Genomic DNA, 18,727 nt, shown 5'->3' with positions numbered 1-18,727 from the left:
CAAATCTGGTGCAGTCCATGAGGAGGAGATACACTGCAGTACTTAATGCAACTGGTTACTTGACCCCCCCCCCCCCTTTGTTCAGGGACACATTCTTCAAATTCTGTTAGTCACATGTCTGTGGAACTTGTTCAGTGTATGTCTCAGTTGTAGAATCTTGTCATGTTCATACAAATACTTACACAAAAGTTTGCTGAAAATAAACGCAGTTGACAGTGAGAGGAAGATCCTGCTTCTGTTGCCTGTTTGAGTGTTTGTTTAATAGTCTAGCAACCACATGTCGGATAAACAATTTCACGGCTGTTTTTAATCTTTGCTATGCTGTAATAAAAGATTTACACTTTTTTCCATTAGAACAGCCTCTCTGGTATTATTTATAATTTCTTTAGTGTTGTTTACACTGTTCCATATTGTCCGAGAAATTATGTTTGTAAAAATAATAACCCTCCTTTTTCCTTGTTCTCCTTCTTTGTGTTAATATTAGTATTATTATTAATATCATCATTATAATAAGTAATGTCATTATCATTAGTAGGCTTACCATAGCAGCCTGGTATAACTTCCATCGAGCTGTAGGCCCTCATTCTTTTTAGTCTTAATACCATAACTTACTGAGGCCTATATTTCAATACTTATATAGGCTACTGTATCAATCGATCCTTTATTCGTTTATGTTATCACACAGCATACCAGTCATTTGTGATTTGAAGTGAAATCAAGCATTTTAGTTTTTTTTTAAACCAATAACAAAGCGACCACTGAATAATTTGCGTAAACAATGAATAGGCCTAAACCGTTACAGAAATTGCATTCACAAATAAAATAAATGCGACAGTTTTTAGTCTTTGCTGTAAATAAAGTGTTTACAAAAAAACGCTATAATTTATAATTATAATTTATTTAGTGTTGTTAGCATTGTTCCAAACGGTCAAAAAAAGTATATTGTAATCTAACAGCACCTGTTTAGCACACACAATATGCATGCAGCGCTTACTCCATACCTTCTTTTTCTTGATCTCCAGTATTTTCCACAACTAGTCAAATTTATTCCAAACATTCCCTCGTTTTGAGTTTATTTGTCAGACTACTGCATCCATATTGCTGTCACGCAGATGACAAAAACAAAACCAGTCCCGTCGCGGACACCGATGTCTTGTTCCGAGACAAATTAAACAACATCTTTGCTCTCTTTGAGGACAATAAAGTGCCACTGACATGACCCGCTACCAAAACCTGCGGGCTCTCCTTCACCACGGCCAACGTGAGTAAAATATTTAAACGTGTTAACCCTCGCAAGGCTGCCCCCAGGTGGTGAGGGTAGGAAACAACATCTCCACCCCGCTGATCCTCAACACTGGGGCCCCACAAGGGTGCGTTCTCAGCCCTCTCCTGTACTCCTGTTCACCCATGACTGCGTGGCCACGCACACCTCCAACTCAATCATCAAGTTTGCAGATGACACTACAGTGGTAGGCTTGATTACCAATAACGACGAGACGGCCTACAGGGAGGAAGTGAGGGCCGTTGGAGTGTGTTGTCAGGAAAATAACCTCACACTCAACATCAAAAAAACAAAAGGAGATGATCATGGACTTCAGAAAACAGCAGAGGGAGCAACCCCCTATCCACATCGACGGGACAGTAGCGGAGAAGGTGGAAAGTTTTTTGTTCCTCGGCGTACACATCACGGACAAACTGAAATGGTCAGAAGAAGGTGCAACAGCGCATCAACAACAGCGTATTCTTCAACCTCAGGAGGCTGAAGAAATTTGGCTTGTCACCAAAAACACTCACAAACTTTTACAGATGCACAATCGAGAGCATCCTGTCGGGACGTATCACCGCCTGGTACGGCAACTGCTCCGTCCTCAACCGTAAGGCTCTCCAGAGGGTAGTGAGGTCTGCACAAAGCATCACCGAGGGCAAACTACCTGCCCTCCAGGACACCTACAGCACCTGATGTCACAGGAAGGCCAAAAAGATCATTAAGGATAACAACCACCCGAGCCACTGCCTGTTCACCCCGCTATCATCCAGAAGGCGAGGTCAGTAAAGGTGCATCAAAGCTGGGACCGATAGACTGAAAAACAGCTTCTATCTCAAGGCCATCAGACTGTTAAACAGCCATCACTAACATTGAGTGGCTGCTGCCAACATATTGACTAAAATCTCTAGCCACTTTAACCTTGGATGTAATAAATGTATCCCTCGTCACTTTAAACAATGCCACTTTATATAATGTTACCATCTACTGCATCTTGTCTATGCCGCACGGCCATTGCTCATCTATATATTTATATGTACATATTCTTAGTCATTCCTTTACACTTGTGTGTATAAGGTAGTTGTTGTGAAATTGTTAGATTACTTGTTATTAACTTCTCTAGGGTAGGGGGCAGCATTCGGGATTCTGGATGAAAAGCATGTCCAAATTAAACGGCCTGCTACTCGGGCCCGGATGATATGATATGCATATAACTGGTAGATTTGGATAGAAAACACTCTAAAGTTTCCACAACTGTTAAAATAGTGTCTGTGAGTATAACAGAACTGATTTAGCAAGTGAAAACCTGAGAAAAATCCATTCAGGAAGTAGTTTTTTTTGTTTTGTAGTTTTCTATTCAATGCCATTACAGTATCCATTGACTTAGGACTCCATTCGCAGTTCCTATGCCTTCCACTAGATGTCAACAGTCTTTAGAAATCGTTTCATGCTTGTATTCTTATAAATGAGGGAGTAAGACCAGTCTGAACAGTGGACCCTACCTATTGTCCTGTTGAAATCATTTAGGCTAAAAAAACAACCTGAGGATTGAATATAAACATCGTTTGACATGTTTCTATGAACTTTACGGATACAATTTGGATTTTTTTTGTCTGATTGTTTTGACTGTGTTTGAGCCTGTGGATTACTGAAGAAAATGCGCTAACAAAACTGAGGTTTTTGGATATAAAGAGATTTCATTAAACAAAAGGAACATTTATTGAGTAAATGAATGTCTTCTGATTGCCACCATATGAAGATCATCAAAGGTAAGGTATTCATTTTATCTCTATTTCTGAGTTTTGTAACGCTTCTGCTTGGCTGGTTACTGTTTGTAATAATTTGTCAACTGGGCTATGTTCTGGGCTAGGTATGTTCTGTGCTAGGTATGCTTTCGCCGAAAAGCATTTTATAAATATGACACTGTGGTTGGTTTAAGAAGAAGTTCATCTTTAAACCTCTGTAAAATATGTTTTGTTTTCTGAATTTTTATAATGAGCATTTCTGTATTTGAATATGGCGCTCTGCAATCTCACTGGATGTTGGCCAGATGGGACGCTAGCGTCCCACGTACCCTAGGGAGGTTAAATATTACTGCACGGTCGAAACTAGAAGCACAAGCATTTCGCTACACTCGCATTAACATCTGCTAACCATGTGTATGTGACCAATAAAATTGGGTTTGATTTGATTTGCCATGTGTTACAGTGTTCAGAGTTTGTTCTAACCAATTTATTGATGTGATTATGATATGCTATAGGTCAGACCCTATTGGTCACGTGCATGCGATGCATACATGTTTCACTAAAGAGATCATGGGCTGAGGGAATCGGGAATGTTTTTTCGGTAAAACAATACTTTTCAGTCAGAAATGGCTGTAATTATGTTGCAGATTCAGCAACACGGACAGCGCGATACACACTGTAGATGTTCTGTGGTAGTCGCTGCAGCAGGGAGGAGAGAGAGACAACGGGTGCGCAGTCACTCGCAGTCTCTTTTTTTTTTTAACACACGCAAGTCTGAGCCAGGCACTGCACACTCAAATCAATTGCAGTCGGACTCCCTCTAGTCATTTGTGTGTCTTTAATTATTTAATCAAACAGTTCGCTTAAAGCATCAGACAAGCTCAATGCATATAGTTGATTTGATTAAAACACACAGGATGTGTCTATATATGGAAGAATACACGTTTAAAACATTTCAGAACAGACAACCATTATTATTCACTATTGTTATTAACTCTCAGGTGAAAACGTCATGTAAATTCGCAGCGGATAGCGCAGTATGCTAAATGACTTTGTCAGTCATCGTAATTACTGTGTTGCTGCTGCTCCCTCCACTACCAGCTTATTCAAATCCCCGAGTTGTGACTGCACCTCATGCAATTACTGCTGGTCTTTTGAGGGGCTGAGGCTGAAATAGGAGCAGACTTGCAGATCTGTCTGTGAGATAGACTCTGTTGATGGAGATCCAAATCCTACAAACCTTCCCAGTGTTTTGTGGAGTGAATAGAGGCCAGTTGGCTACTAATCGTATTGTTGTAAACAAGCTATATAAGAATAAGGCGAGGTAGCTATTGAAATGAACCATTGACGACGCACGTACGCATGCACGCACAGAGAAGTATACACACACACACACAATATAATTTAGGCCTATTTGAGAAGCGATTCATACATGTCTTCAACCGTCTTCCATCCACTTTCTTTCCATCCGATTTGCAATTTCCTCTCACAGCCTAAACCTAATGTTCTCCTCCTATCCATCAACCTGTTGCTAGGGAGAACGGCAGACAGTCAGTTTCATATGGAGGGGATTGCTATTTATATCAGTTCAATGCATATTGAGCTGTGCCGAGCAGCGTGGTACAAACCCAGCTACAGTGGAATTGTACAGCAGAGAGCTAATCGGCTTCCCATTAAACTCCCATCCATTGTATCTCCTGTATTTTCAGTTCGGCAGAATTTTCGAGGTATAATATTTTCCGCTATTTGTGAGGTGAGAAATACAAAAGGGGAGGTTGTTCCTTACCCGTGTTGGAACCTGATAGGTTGTATCTGGAGTTGACCTTTCTGATGATGTTCTCGTGGATTTGATACCACTCGCTTTCCGTGGTACATCTGGAACACGAAGGCAAAACGTGGTGTGCCATGCATGATTTGGGTCAACGAGATAATACTAGCCCAATAACATTCCTCAACTTTATCATATAAATCCAATGAAACACAGAGGTAGAGAAGCGTCAAAACTCTGGGCTAAGTACTATAGGCCTATTGTCCACCCATTTCAGCCCCTATGTAGGTCAAACCATTACTGTGTCTATAACGGCTTTTTCAATCATCCCTTGGGTATGTATCTAGAGTGCTGTAATAGTACCCGTGTGTGTGTGTGTGTGTGTGTCTGTGTGTCTCTGTGTGTCTCTGTCTGTGTGTGTGTGTGTGTGTGTGTGTCTGTGTGTCTCTGTCTGTCTGTCTGTGTGTGTGTGTGTGTGTGTGTGTGTGTGTGTGTGTGTGTAAGCTGGTCAACACTGTTGCCCCACAATCCGTCCACTGTGAAAGCTGAACGATGTATCTGCTACATTATTTCATTGTCTGTGAGAGGGTACTGAAGTGTATTGTGAGTTGTGGCTTCTGTGTACAAATGCACTTTCGATATGATGGAAGGTGACTCACGCGTAAACCTTCAGCAGGTGGTCGTCTTTAGAGTCTGCCGTGAGAAGGTCTGCGATACTGACCACAGCACAGCCAAAGGGCCGTCTGTACTGGATACTACACAGGTTCTTCTTCTCCCCAGCGCCCATCCGCCCTGCAACCAACACAACGACAACACAGTCAATGTCTGTACATCAGTGCTCTGTAGTTACTATATTAGAGAGTGTTACCAGTTAACTATAATTACTGCAATACTATAATACTATGTTATTACTGTGTTAGAGCTGTGTTCATTTTTACTGAAATGTATGCGATATAAATGTAGTGTTTGACTAATTAAGGGCACTGGGAACTTACCAATTCTCATAATGTGAACAACAATGTAGACGTCTTTTCTGAGATCGCTGCTCCCCAAATCCTGAAGAGAGAAAAACACATACATTTTTAATCAAAGGGTGATGGTAGTATCCTCAATACAATAACAGACAAAGTGTCATGTGCAGAACGACTACGACTTCTATACCCCCTAGGGTGCATAGAAGACACAGCGGAATTCAGTACTCGCCACAAAGAGGGTGCACTGTCTCTCTGTCTTCTCCGGCGACTTGGGCACTCCGTTCTTATTCAGTCTGACAAAGAACCTCTCACTGGAGGAGGAGAAAAGAGGAGAAAATAGGAAAGAAGAGGGGAAGAGAGGTTATTCATTGTCACGCCATAAAAAAAATATATGTTGGTGATGACAGTAAACATGACAGAGGAGGGGAGTTGGCTAAACAACGAGCAAGCTACTAGATCAGGTCTCCCACACGAGAGTAGTGTACTACAGTACAAGCAGATGTAGTGTCCTAGTAGTGTACTACAGTACAAGCAGATGTAGTGTACTAGAGTACAAGCAGATGTAGTGTATTAGTCTACAAGAGTACAACAAGAGGTAACCCAGAGGTAAGCTCCTCCGTATTCACAGAGAGAGAGCCCTGTGGCAAATAACGCTCGAAGAAGAAGAATTAATGCCATAGCACTATGACGAGATTGTACGCAACATATCCGGCAACACACAAAAAAAATATTCTTCAATTCCATGTCCGACATCACAAGAAAATGATGCTACCTTTCTACCAAACTAGATGAAATATTCATAGAATTTAGCGAATTCTTCAGGAGCGATACTAACCCAGTTCTTGGACTCTCAACCAACAGAAAGGAAAATGACGGAGTGTAGATTAGAATGAACAAAGCAAAGCGCTTTGCAATAACATTGGGGATACACTGCAATGTCGGATGTCATTGAAGGGAGTAGTACACAGCGTTGTACGAGATCTTCAGTTTCTTGGCAATTTCTCGCATGGAATAGCCTTAATTTCTCAGAAGAAAAATAGACTGATGAGTTTCAGAAGAAAGTTCTTTGTTTCTGGCCATTTTGAGCCTGTAATCGAACCCACAAATGCTGATGCTCCAGATACTCAACTAGTGTAAAGAAGGCCAGTTTTATTGCTTCTTTAATCAGAACAACAGTTTTCAGCTGCGCTAACGTAATTGCAAAAGGGTTTTCTAATGATCAATTAGCCTTTTAACCTCTTCAACCTATGGGGGCGCTATGTCATTATTGGATAAAAAAACGTGCCCGTTTTAAGCGCAATATTTTGTCACGAAAAGATGCTCGACTGTGCATATAATTGGCAGCTTTGGAAAGAAAACACTCTGACGTTTTCAAAACGGCAAAGATATTATCTGTGAGTGCCCCAGAACTGATGCTACAGGCGAAACCAAGATGAAACATCAAACAGGAAATGACCTGAATTTTTGAAGCTCTGTTTTACTATCGTCTCCTTATATGGCCGTGAATGTGCCGTGAACGAGCTTATGCTCTCTGCCATTCGTCCAAGATGTCTGCAGCATTGTGACGCATTTGTAGGCATATCATTGGAAGATTGGCCATAAGAGACTACATTTGCCAGGTGTCCGCCCGGTGTCCTGTGTCGAAATTATTGCGTAATCTCTAGGTCCATGTGCGTTCCATTTCTTCAGAAGAGAAAGTCACCTGCCACGAAGGATTTATCATCGATAGATATGTGAAAAACATCTTGAGGATTGATTCTAAACATCGTTTGCCATGTTTCTGTCGATATTATGGAGTTAATTTGGAAAAAAAGTTAGCGTTTTAATGACTTAATATTTTTTTCTTTTTTTTTTCTTACCCAAACGTGATGAAGAAAACGGAGCGATTTGTCAACACAAATAATATTTTTGTAAAAACTGAACATTTGCTATCTAACTGAGAGTCTCCTTATTGAAAACATCTGAAGTTCTTCAAAGGTAAATTATTTTATTTGAATGTTTTTCTGTTTTTGTGAAAATGTTGCTTGCTGAATGTCAGGCATAATACTATGCTAGGCTATCAATAGTGTTACACAAATGCTTGTTTTGCAATGGTTGAGAAGCATATTTTTGAAAATCTGAGATGACAGTGTTGTTAACAAAAGGCTAAGCTTGAGAGCAAATAGATTTATTTCATTTCATTTGCGATTTTCATGAATAGTTAACGTTGCGTTATGCTAATGAGCTTGCGGATAGATTTACACAATCCTGGATACAGGTTTCTTTCGTAGCTAAACGTGATGCAGAAAACGGAGCGATTTGTCCTAAACAAATCATCTTTTTGTAAAAACTGAACATTTGCTATATAACTGAGAGTCTCCTCATTGAAAACATCTGTTCTTCAAAGGTAAATGATTTTATTTGAATGTTTTTCTGGTTTTTGTGAAAATGTTGCCTGCTGAATGCTAACGCTAAATGCTACGCTAAATGCTACGCTAGCTATCAATAGTGTTACACAAATGCTTGTTTTGCAATGGTTGAGAAGCATATTTTGAAAATCTGAGATGACAGTGTTGTTAACAAAAATCTAAGCTTGAGAGCTAGCATATTGATTTCATTTCATTTGCGATTTTCATGAATAGTTAACGTTGCGTTATGGTAATGAGCTTGAGGCTGTATTCACGATCCCGGATCCGGGATGGCTCGTCGCAACAGGTTAAAATTATAAACTTGGATTAGCTAACACAATGTGCCATTGGAACACAGGAGTGATGGTTGCTATAATGGGCCTCTGTACGCCTATGTAGATATTCCATTTAAAAAATCAGCCATTTCCAGCTACAATAGTCATTTACAACATTAACAATGTCTACACTGTATTTCTGATCAATGTGATGTTATTTAAAATGGACAAAAAAAAAGCTTTTCTTTCAAAAACAAGGACATTTTTAAGTGACCCCAAATTTTTGAACAGTAGTGTACATAGCATACTTACTATACATATTGTGTATATACAAATTCCAAAAACATCTACAAAATGTGCATTTAACCAACTGCAGCATAACAGAACTGGCCTCAGATGCTCCCATGCTGAAAGGATAGGGAGGAGAGTGACTGTCAGACAGAGGACACACACACACACACACTCACACCATCCCCTGCCATACTTGTCCCATCCCGCTGCCAACGGCCAGCTAATCCTGTTAGGTGACTTTCACAGCCCTCAGATAAGCAGAGAGAGAGCCTTGTAATGCTGGGACAGCAAGCCAACTCCAACCTCGCTGCTACAGCTATAGCCTTACACGGGCCGTTAGCTAGCTAGCCTGTTAATTCAGCAAGCCAACCAGGAGATTGACAGATTCCTATGCATTAAGCATGGGAGTCACACACACACACGCACTCACACCCACCCGCTCCAATCTCTAATTAACACTACATTTTTGAAACCTCATCCTCCAATTACCAGCCGCTCCAGTGCATACAGATCCCTGAGCCCCACGACACACACACACAGCTGCAAGGCTGCTGATCAGGTTGCTTCAGGCCACTAGCAGGTCCCTAGTGGGACCATATCACTGCCTATCAGCGGATTCATTTAAATATAATGAATGTCTTCTCTCCCTCCCTCTCTCCCTCTCTCTCTCCCGCTCATCACATAGTCCCTCTGCAGTGCTCAGAGTATTTATTTGTTCCTCCCCTGGTATCGATGATTGCATTAGGAAAGAGATCCAGACATGAGCGTGGGCCAGAATGACCTGGCTGGTGTGTGTTGAAGGCTAGGTAAATGAACCATGCTATACAGAGTCTCCAGGGGAAGAGGAGACGGGATATCCCTCCACAATGGACTGTCTGAATCAGTCTGAGGGACTACCGTATAGCCACACAATATGGCCCACACACTCACACTCACAGAGTGAAGCACTGCGGGAGAGTGTCTCATAGAGGACCCAGACCAGAAGCGGATTTAGGTATAGGCGACATGGGCTGCCGTTCATGGCGGCATCTAGCCGGGGGCGTCACAGGGTGCCCGTGCAAATTGTTTGGAAATGGTGACATTTGCGCGATCGGTTTTCTATTGCTCATTTGCACGCCACGTCAATGATATCACGTCACCGTGTGGGACTGTGGGTCAACTAACCTTGTCGGAGTGGGCGCCCTGATTCTAGTTTGTGAGCTAGGAAGGCTACTGCCTGGGAAGGTCTCCCACTCAGAAGTACAAGATGGGGAGGGGGACGGGGTTAGGTTGACCTCAGGTCTCCCCAATGGAAGCCTGAGGTAGGGGGAGCGGGGGAATCTATCAAATAGCGCACCTCTAACTTTGTACAGTACTAATGCAATTAGTAAAATCAGTCACACTACAAAATGCTACCAAATAAACTCAGAAATTAATTCATAATACTGTGAATATATAGTTTCGCAGACATACTGTTGCATTTTTTTCTGGTTTGTGCCAAATCGTTAATAACATAAAACCAGTCTTCACACCACCAAGGTGAATTGGTTTAGTCTTGACTCTTGGTTGACAGTGTTGGGGGACGGGTAATGTATTGATGCTCAAGTGCCAAATCAACACATATTTGTTTGTATTTGTCTTTGTTACTTCTTTTTGATATTTATGATATTTATATATTTGATAGTTTTAAAGGTTAGTGTCACGCCCTGACGCCCTGGCTTTTTATGTCTCTATTTTGGTTTGGTCAGGGTGTGATTTGGGTGGGCATTCTATGTTCCTTTTTCTATGTTTTTGTATTTCTTTGTTTTGGCCGTGTGTGGTTCTCAATCGGGGACAGCTGTCTATCGTTGTCTCTGACTGGGAACCATACTTAGGTAGCTTTTTCCCACTGGGTTTTTGTGGGTAGTTATTTTCTGTTTAGTGTTTGCACCTTACAGGACTGTTTCAGTTGAATTTATTCTCTTGATATTTTGTATTAGTGTTCAGTTCAATAATAAAACATGAACACTTACCACGCTGCGCTTTGGTCCGACTACTCTTCCTCATCCGACGACGAAAACCGTTACAGTTAGGATTATTCATTTGTGTTGTTCCAATGTCTGAATAAAAATGACCGTTAGTGCAGAATGGTGCTTTTTTTGTGTTGGCGGGGGCTGATATGTGGGGGTGAGGGTTCCCAGGGAGCCATACAATCTAGAACCGCCACTGACCCAGACACATTGGAAAAAAATGTTGAAACCAATCACAAGCATACCAATCAACATCCAAGCTATCAGTGAATGTGTCCCCACTACACCATCTGTGACAGTTCTCATTAGACTGCTGTTGTTTTACTGGCTGCTCTAACAATAGATGATTGTGTAGACAGCAGCTAGTGCCCCATTTCCACTCATCCATCCATCCCTAGTCTTGTTAAAACTGACCAGAGCGTGGAAGAGGAGAGGGAACCCATTCGTTTCTATGACAGCAGAGAGAGAGGGGCTTGAGTGAATGTTGACAGAACTGCTCAGTAGAGAGAGAGAAAGAGAGAGAGCGGTGTCTGGATGGCTTGTCAGTGTCATCCACTCTTCAGAGTGGTTGTAGTCGTGAATGTGTGTGTGTGTGTGTGTGTGTGTGTGTGCGCCTGCATCCATGCTAGGGTTATTAGATATAACACAGATGCCATGTCTGACTCTGAATGAGGGCTTCTGCTGAGCTGGTGGTGCTGGCATGGTTTCTCCTCGAGAAAGAGCAGGTCGGACCCCCATCTGGCTCCAGTCAAACCCCGAACCAACACAACAACCATAAGGACTAATTAACTGGCTGTCAGCCAGGTAGAGGGGGAAAAAAAGCCTTGGAAACAGCCATAAAAAAAACAACAGAGCTCACGTCCCAAATGGCACCCTAATTCCCTTTATAGTGCACTACTTTTTGACCAGAGCCCAACGTCAAAAGTAGCGGGTGCCATTTGGGATGCGGCCAGATTCCCCTTCAAGACAACATAGGTGGCAGGAAGATGAACTCAGTGGGCACTCAGAGCTTCCAGACAATGGAGGAAGACAGCTGAAGACAGCTGAACAGCCCCCAGCCAGAGAGAGAGAGAAAAAGAGAGGGGGAGAAAGTAATTAGTTAAGACGAGATAAGATAAAGTGCTGCTTGCATAGAGAGAAACTAATTCATATAACGTGACAGTTGGCTGGGATAAGTTGGATGCGTCGTGTTTCTTATGTCTCTGGGCTAGAAGATGCACAATTCCATCGAGTCTATATCAAGGTAAGAATCACATAAATGATATAGTCTTTCAAACGATTCTGACTATGTTTTGCGGGGGGTTACGTTTATATCTATCAAGCAACTGAGCGACAGCTATGATATACGTAGTGCTAAGCACTCTTACTTCTTAATGCATTTCAAATGGCATGGCATTACAATTAAGGACCAATTACCGGGCACAGGTGCTTAGTGGCAAGCTTTTTAAAAGAAAGCGCGAGAGAGAGAGAGAGAGAGAGAGAGAGAGAGAGAGAGAGAGAGAGCGAGCAAGACAGCGAGAGAGAGCTGGTTGGAGAGAAAATTAAGATAATACCGTTGAAGCTAATTATACACTCTGCGACAAAGTTGCTTGCTGGGAAAGTGAGAATTGCCTTCATTATCATGAACTTCAGAGCTGTGAGTTAGAGAGCCAAGAGAGCACACTTAAATAGGCCCCTTTTTAAAGTGAGTCCCACTGGTAACCTGCTCTTACACTCTCGACGTTCAGGCAGACAAAGCCATCAACACAGCCTTGTGCAGAGAAGGTGGAAATATGTGTTCTCTCATGTGATATTAGTCACAGCAACACTCACAAGGGGAAGAAGTGTCGCGACTAACTATAGGATGAAAAGCTCCCGGGAGGATGAGACAACAGTGCAACATCCATTGACAGTTATCTGGACAACAGACTCTACAATGAATTCTGGGACATCAGTCTATCGATGCCTAATGATAACTGTGTATGAATAATGGTTGACTAGATACACTTGGCTTGTCGTCTCTGTTGCACATGCTGAAACATTCATCCCATCACCATCAGCCTAGTTTCTATCATGTTAGCCACCAGGGTACAGACGTCAGACACTGTTGTACAGAAAGAGGACGCTTGAGCCTCTATTCTCACACTTCCCTTTCTTTTTCTGATGAATGGATTAATTTGCGAGTTGAAATGGAATTTCCTCCCTTTGACTCACGACACACTCAACTCTTCATAGGAAACAGTGACGTTAATTCACACAACATTCTCACCAACGGGCCACTGTGTGTGTGTGATCTATCCAAGTGCGTGTGTGTGGTGTTCCTTCACACGTAAGCACCCGTGTGCCTCCCTCATAACTACTACCACCAGCAACGGCCAACCGCAAACAAACCCTGTGACGTGGCTTTGAGACAGACTTGTGTTTACAGTCAGATGAAAGGAACACGGTCTTACCCACTTCAACCATGCCACCAGCTCACTGTGACGCAGCATTACAGTCCGATAGGATTGGCCACAAGTGTGGTAGCCTCAACGGAGGCCAAGGAAAAAAAACACAACCGATAGACTGGTTGCTAGACGCCGGAACTGGTTCAAAATGGAATTCCATTGTTAGTTGCAAAGACCCCCAACACAAGGTCAGAGGTCAGTCAATCCTGTTCCCTTCAAAACAACATCATGAGACCCTACTTACCCTACCCACTTAAATATATAATGCAATGCAATAAAACACAACACAAAATGTGTTCATCCCTTTGAATTTGATTTGGGGCAGCCGCCAGCAGATGCAAGGCACACATACTACAATTTACACATTGATCGCACACTTCAAAGTCAACAACATATCCATAGTAGCACATTACTGAGAACGCATGCCAATACAGTGTTTCGTTCTAAGTTGTATACCCGTGTTAGTATCAGGACATACAGTCACAGAGGTTGCACCGTTTACCTGAGTGGCCTGTTCTCCCTGCCGTCGTAGATGTGGAAGAACACCTCCAGCTCCTCTCCCAGGTTGGAGCTCATCAGGCTCTTCATGTGGACGAAGAGGTGGTGCGTGCTGGCCGGCACTGGAGTCTCCTTCTTACGGTGACGGTGCTCCATCTGTGGTGTGGGCAAACAGGATCAGAGATCATCTGGACGGCGAAAACGTAGTGCTTAGCACTACGCAAAAACACCAGTCTAGTCTAAGTGGCACGTTATGGTCAAAAGGGTCGGAAATGTCATAACCCTGATGGTCATCAGCCTGCGGAAACACGGGTCTACTGGTTGTTTATTATCGGAACTAGGGATGTCAGGAAGACAGTGGGCTAGCGCTCTGCAATGTGTGCACACAGGATTAGACATGTCAAAACCCTGATGGTCATCAGCCAGTTCAAACACAGGTCTTTTACTATAGCATCTAGACACAGCCTTATCGTTGGTTCTGAGTGCAGAGATTATCCTGTGAACACAATTGAATCACTTTCCCTTTTTCAATGAACTGATTTATTCGGCGTTGTCCTTCATAAAAAAAAATGTAATGATCTAATTTGACTTGAATGAAAAACTTCAAAGTGGACCTACAGTAGCTCTGTGAAAATAAACTGCAGCATTGGCTTTTCAAGCTGTTCTTTCTACTCTGGCGTTTGCCTTTCATCTCAGTTGAGGAAAGCGCTTTATAACTGGTTGAGTAGAGCAGGTAAAGAGAACGAGGTAATTTCAGATTTATGCTGCATTTTCACCCTTTCGCTCCAAATCCCATTAAAGGGGCAATCAGCAGTTGAAACATCCATTGATTCCCATTGATTCTTGAAGAATATAACTTACAAATGCCTCAGGAGCTTAGTTTAACTGTCACACCCCATCAGAACACTTATTTTACTCCAATGTTTGTGAACATCCATAGATCATTTCTCCCGACCCATCCATCAACTTTTTACCAAAACAGTGGCGGGGAAAATGCTTTTGTATTGTTTCAACTGCTGAATGGCCCTTTAAGTCAAGCTGTGGAAAAGCTGTGCATATTATTTTCCCAAAAACGTGTTACGTATTCCATTTAATTCCAGAGGCTGCACGTTCACAGCACGCTTCCTTAATAGTCGCCCAAATCTAATTTGTTTCAGTTAATATGCTGCCCTCTTTGTAGAAAAAACACACACACAACACATGAGGAAATACACACACACACACACCATTTACACCTTTATAGGAAGGATGTCACAACGCAGAGTGCTTCAAAGGAATTATATTTATTTCATTTGCGCACACACACACACACACACACACACACACACACGATCAACCATGTCAAACTGGGATAGAAGGAACAGTAGCACAATGTACCCACAGCATCAAGCCTTATGCGCTCTTAAGCACTGGATAATAATGTATCAAATCAACCAGATCTACAGTATATCTCTACATTATTATCTGACACAGCAGTGTAGTACTGTAAAGGCGTCCGCATGCTTCCCAGCCGAAACAGTTTAGAAGAGTTCGTGCATAGATTATCACGACATTTTGTGACGTTTTGGTTTGTTTTGGACTTTGGTATGTATTTTTTCGGTTCGGGCACACAAAATGTTTTCTTGAGGCAAGCTGAAGTCAGTTGCCAAAGTCTACGCCCCTTCGTCGGCCCCTTCGTCTGTGATTGGTCAACAGTAGACATTCTTCAGTAGTCTTTGATGTCATTCAACGAGGGTCGACTAGCTTTCATTAACATTTTCTTATTTAGAAATACTGCACCAAACATCTTAGTTAGATGTAAAATTGCTCAACTAAGACCTCAGCAAAAAACGTCAAATTACTGACAGATTTCTTGAGTTACCTTCTGACTATTTTGAGGAACTGTCTACGGTATCTCAAAATGGACAAATAGTACTCTTCACGTTTTTTTCTTGTTTTTCAAGCAAATGTCTGTTAAGGGAGTATGCCAGCACACTCGTTCGGTTCACCAGCCACCAGAAGCATGCTGACGCCTTAATATAGATTATTCACAGCTCGCTGCACAAATTTGCATAAACTGAGGACAGAAAAATAATGAACTCTCATCTTCCTTAGTCATTGTCTCTGTGTTGGTGCCCAGTACAAGGACAAAATAAGGACTGGTGGCAAACAGCTAGGACCCAGTCCAAGTCTTCCTTGCAATCTTGCATGCACCCATTCACTCACTCACTCACCCACCCACCCACTCACTCACTCACTCACCCACCCACCCACTCACTCACTCACTCACCCACTCAACCAGATGGTTGCTATTGTCCCTGCCGAAGCCTGCCCTGCATTCATCTTCACTTTTCTTTCAGTGGTAAGGACTAACAGGTGGAGGAGAGGAAGATGCTGGGATGGAGGAGGAGGAGGAGAAGAGAGGAGAGGGGGCACCAGCAGGCATCGAGACGTTATGTTTTCTGCGGCTCACGTAACAGGGTTAATCTCCCAGTTCGGTTTCATCTGGAATGAATAGGCTCATGTGACAACTGATAGAGTTTCATTAGCAGCTTTCTTCTCTGTCTCAACTATACAGTACGTTAAGGCAATGTCTTGCGTGACTGTTTCTGCCTCACTTAATACGGGAGGGGAACTGGTGTAGTGTGGTATTGTAACTCAACCGTTCAAACTGTTCAAATATTGTTCATAATATATATAACAATCAAACCATTGAGCAGATGCTTTTATCCAAAGTGACCTACAGTCATGCACACAGTTTTTACATGTGGGTGGTTTTTGGTAATCGAACTCACGATCCAGCTGCTACAGAGGACCAGGTTCACCGTGTAATATTTTCTAGCAAGTAGCGTGAAACAGAAACAAGTATTGTAACAGTCTAAATGTCCCTGGGCTTTAGAGAGAGAGTTAAATACACCCTACTGAGATCACATAATCAAGGCTACAGTACATAAAGGATCCTTCCATTATGCCTTTATCACATAATAATCAAGGCTACAGTACATAAAGGATCCTTCCATTATGCCTTTATCACATAATAATCAAGGCTACAGTACATAAAGGATCCTTCCATTATGCCTTTATCACATAATAATCAAGGCTACAGTACATAAAGGATCCTTCCATTATGCCTTTATCACATAATAATCAAGGCTACAGTACATAAGGATCCTTCCATTATGCCTTTATCACATAATAATCAAGGCTACAGTACATAAGGATCCTTCCATTATGCCTTTATCACATAATAATCATAATAATAAAGGCTTCCATTATACTTTATCACATAATAATCCTTCCATTATGCCTTTATCACATAATAATCAAGGCTACAGTACATAAGGATCCTTCCATTATGCCTTTATCACATGAAACGTGGGGCAAAGGACAATCTGAAAATAAAGTATCGTGGACCAGTACGGTTCGGCACAATAGTGTGACACTGGTTACTCTCTCCATGTATGCTAGTGCTAATTGGAGACGGTATGTTGACCTAGGTAAACCTGAACTATCCCATCGCCACTGTTCAGTATGACAGTGTAGTGAGCCCTACTGTCCCTGCTCTGCTCTGGGCTCTCTGACCTACAAGCTTAGTGGTCCTAAACACACATCTGAATTACCGGTAGCGAGGTTGGCACAATATAGGGGAATGAATGGTGCTTTTAATCACCAAGATCGGGTCACAATAAAGTAATACTATATATGAATGTACCATTTAGCAGACGCTTTAAATCCAAAGTGATTTACAGTCATGCGGGCGGGCATATATTTTACGTACGGGTGGTCCTTGGGAATCGAACCAAGCGCCATGCTCCACCAAGTATTCTTGAAGAAATCATTGAACCGAACACTCACGCTCTGATGCAAATCATTTGTGTTTTGTTGGACAAGTGCACCTTAGTTTCTTTCTCTACTACTCACTGTAAAAAGAGGAACGGCACTGTTGTTCATCAGATATTTGAAGGAAATCTGATCAAAGTATGAAAAAATTACTGTTGCTTCTACATTGATAAAATGTGATCATAAAGTTACTGGCCCCCTCCTGTTGATTCATTATTAAGGGGACAAGGTGAGCTTTTTTAATTTAACCTGTATTTAACTAGTCAAGTCAGTTAAGAACAAAATTGTATTTATAATGACTGCCTACCCTGGACCAATTGTGAACTGCCCTATGGGACTCCCAATCACAGCCAGATGTGATGCAGCCTGGATTTGAACCAGGTACTGCAGTGATGCCTCTTACACTGAGATGCAGTGTCTTATACCACTGCACCACTTGGGAGCCCATTTTAATTCTCCACTAGTAACATGATATATTCTCTTACCTAAGGCATGTTTGCAGATGGGCATGGTTTATATAGATAGATAGCTACTCTACTGGTGCCAAATGTTTACTGTAGGGTGTTAGCAAATATAATGAAAAGTTTACCTATGGCAAATATACTTATATGTTTCCCATTTTATCTGTGTCTGGTGTTAGCTAGATACTGACTAGCTAGGTCTTCAGTCAGCATGGAGCAAAAGGTGGGGGGAAGGGTCGTTCAAAACTCTGACAGTTGTCAAGTCAACACATCCGTCAGTGCTGCTGAGAAACACAGCACAAAGGACATGCCAAATGGGAGAGGTAAAATATATATATATATATATATATATATCGTTGATGCAATTTCAATGTCGCTTGAGTTGTTTTGTGCATCACCAATTTAGCTTGAGGGGATTTTTACTGCAACACTGCATCCTAGTAGCTTGGCATAGGCGTTTCAAAGAGCTGTCACTCAAGGTGAGCTCATGAATATAAGCTCCTCCTGGTAGTTAGCCATGAGAGGAAAAAGTACTTTTCAGAATGACTGTACAGGATTTTGAAATAATATCTGCGTAAGTAATGTGATATTAAAGAGCTGGTCACCATCTGGTTATATATCTGGTTACAATATTGTAACCAGTTAATGTGAAAGTCTTAGGTAAAGAAAGGGTTTGGAGTCTTTATTTCATGTTATGCAAACAACTTAATATTTTGAAATGTACAGGAAATTTATTTAATTCCTTGTAACCTAATTGAAGAAATGTGGATAGGTAAAAATAAAAAATGTACTTGGTACAAAATGGGTTATATATATATATATATATACACA

At 41.9% G+C, this 18,727-nt stretch overlaps 1 protein-coding gene across 3 annotated transcripts in view; it reads right to left on the bottom strand.

Annotated features, from left to right (window-relative positions):
- Positions 1-18,727, bottom strand: part of LOC115133827 (dedicator of cytokinesis protein 4-like) — a 147,553-nt gene that overhangs the window by 76,990 nt on the left and 51,836 nt on the right. For all 3 annotated transcript variants that reach the window (XM_065021717.1, XM_065021718.1, XM_065021719.1), the window contains exons 8-12: positions 13,621-13,772; positions 5,981-6,062; positions 5,773-5,833; positions 5,437-5,569; positions 4,796-4,884 (exon numbers count right to left, since the gene is read on the bottom strand). In XM_065021717.1, coding sequence (XP_064877789.1) covers positions 4,796-4,884; positions 5,437-5,569; positions 5,773-5,833; positions 5,981-6,062; positions 13,621-13,772 — 517 coding nt within the window. The remainder of the gene's footprint in view (positions 1-4,795; positions 4,885-5,436; positions 5,570-5,772; positions 5,834-5,980; positions 6,063-13,620; positions 13,773-18,727) is intronic.

The sequence above is a fragment of the Oncorhynchus nerka genome, linkage group LG8, assembly GCF_034236695.1.
Source record: "Oncorhynchus nerka isolate Pitt River linkage group LG8, Oner_Uvic_2.0, whole genome shotgun sequence".
Lineage (NCBI taxonomy): Eukaryota > Metazoa > Chordata > Actinopteri > Salmoniformes > Salmonidae > Oncorhynchus > Oncorhynchus nerka.
Note: the sequence above shows the minus strand (reverse complement) of the source record. Positions and strands in the feature narration are given on the sequence as shown.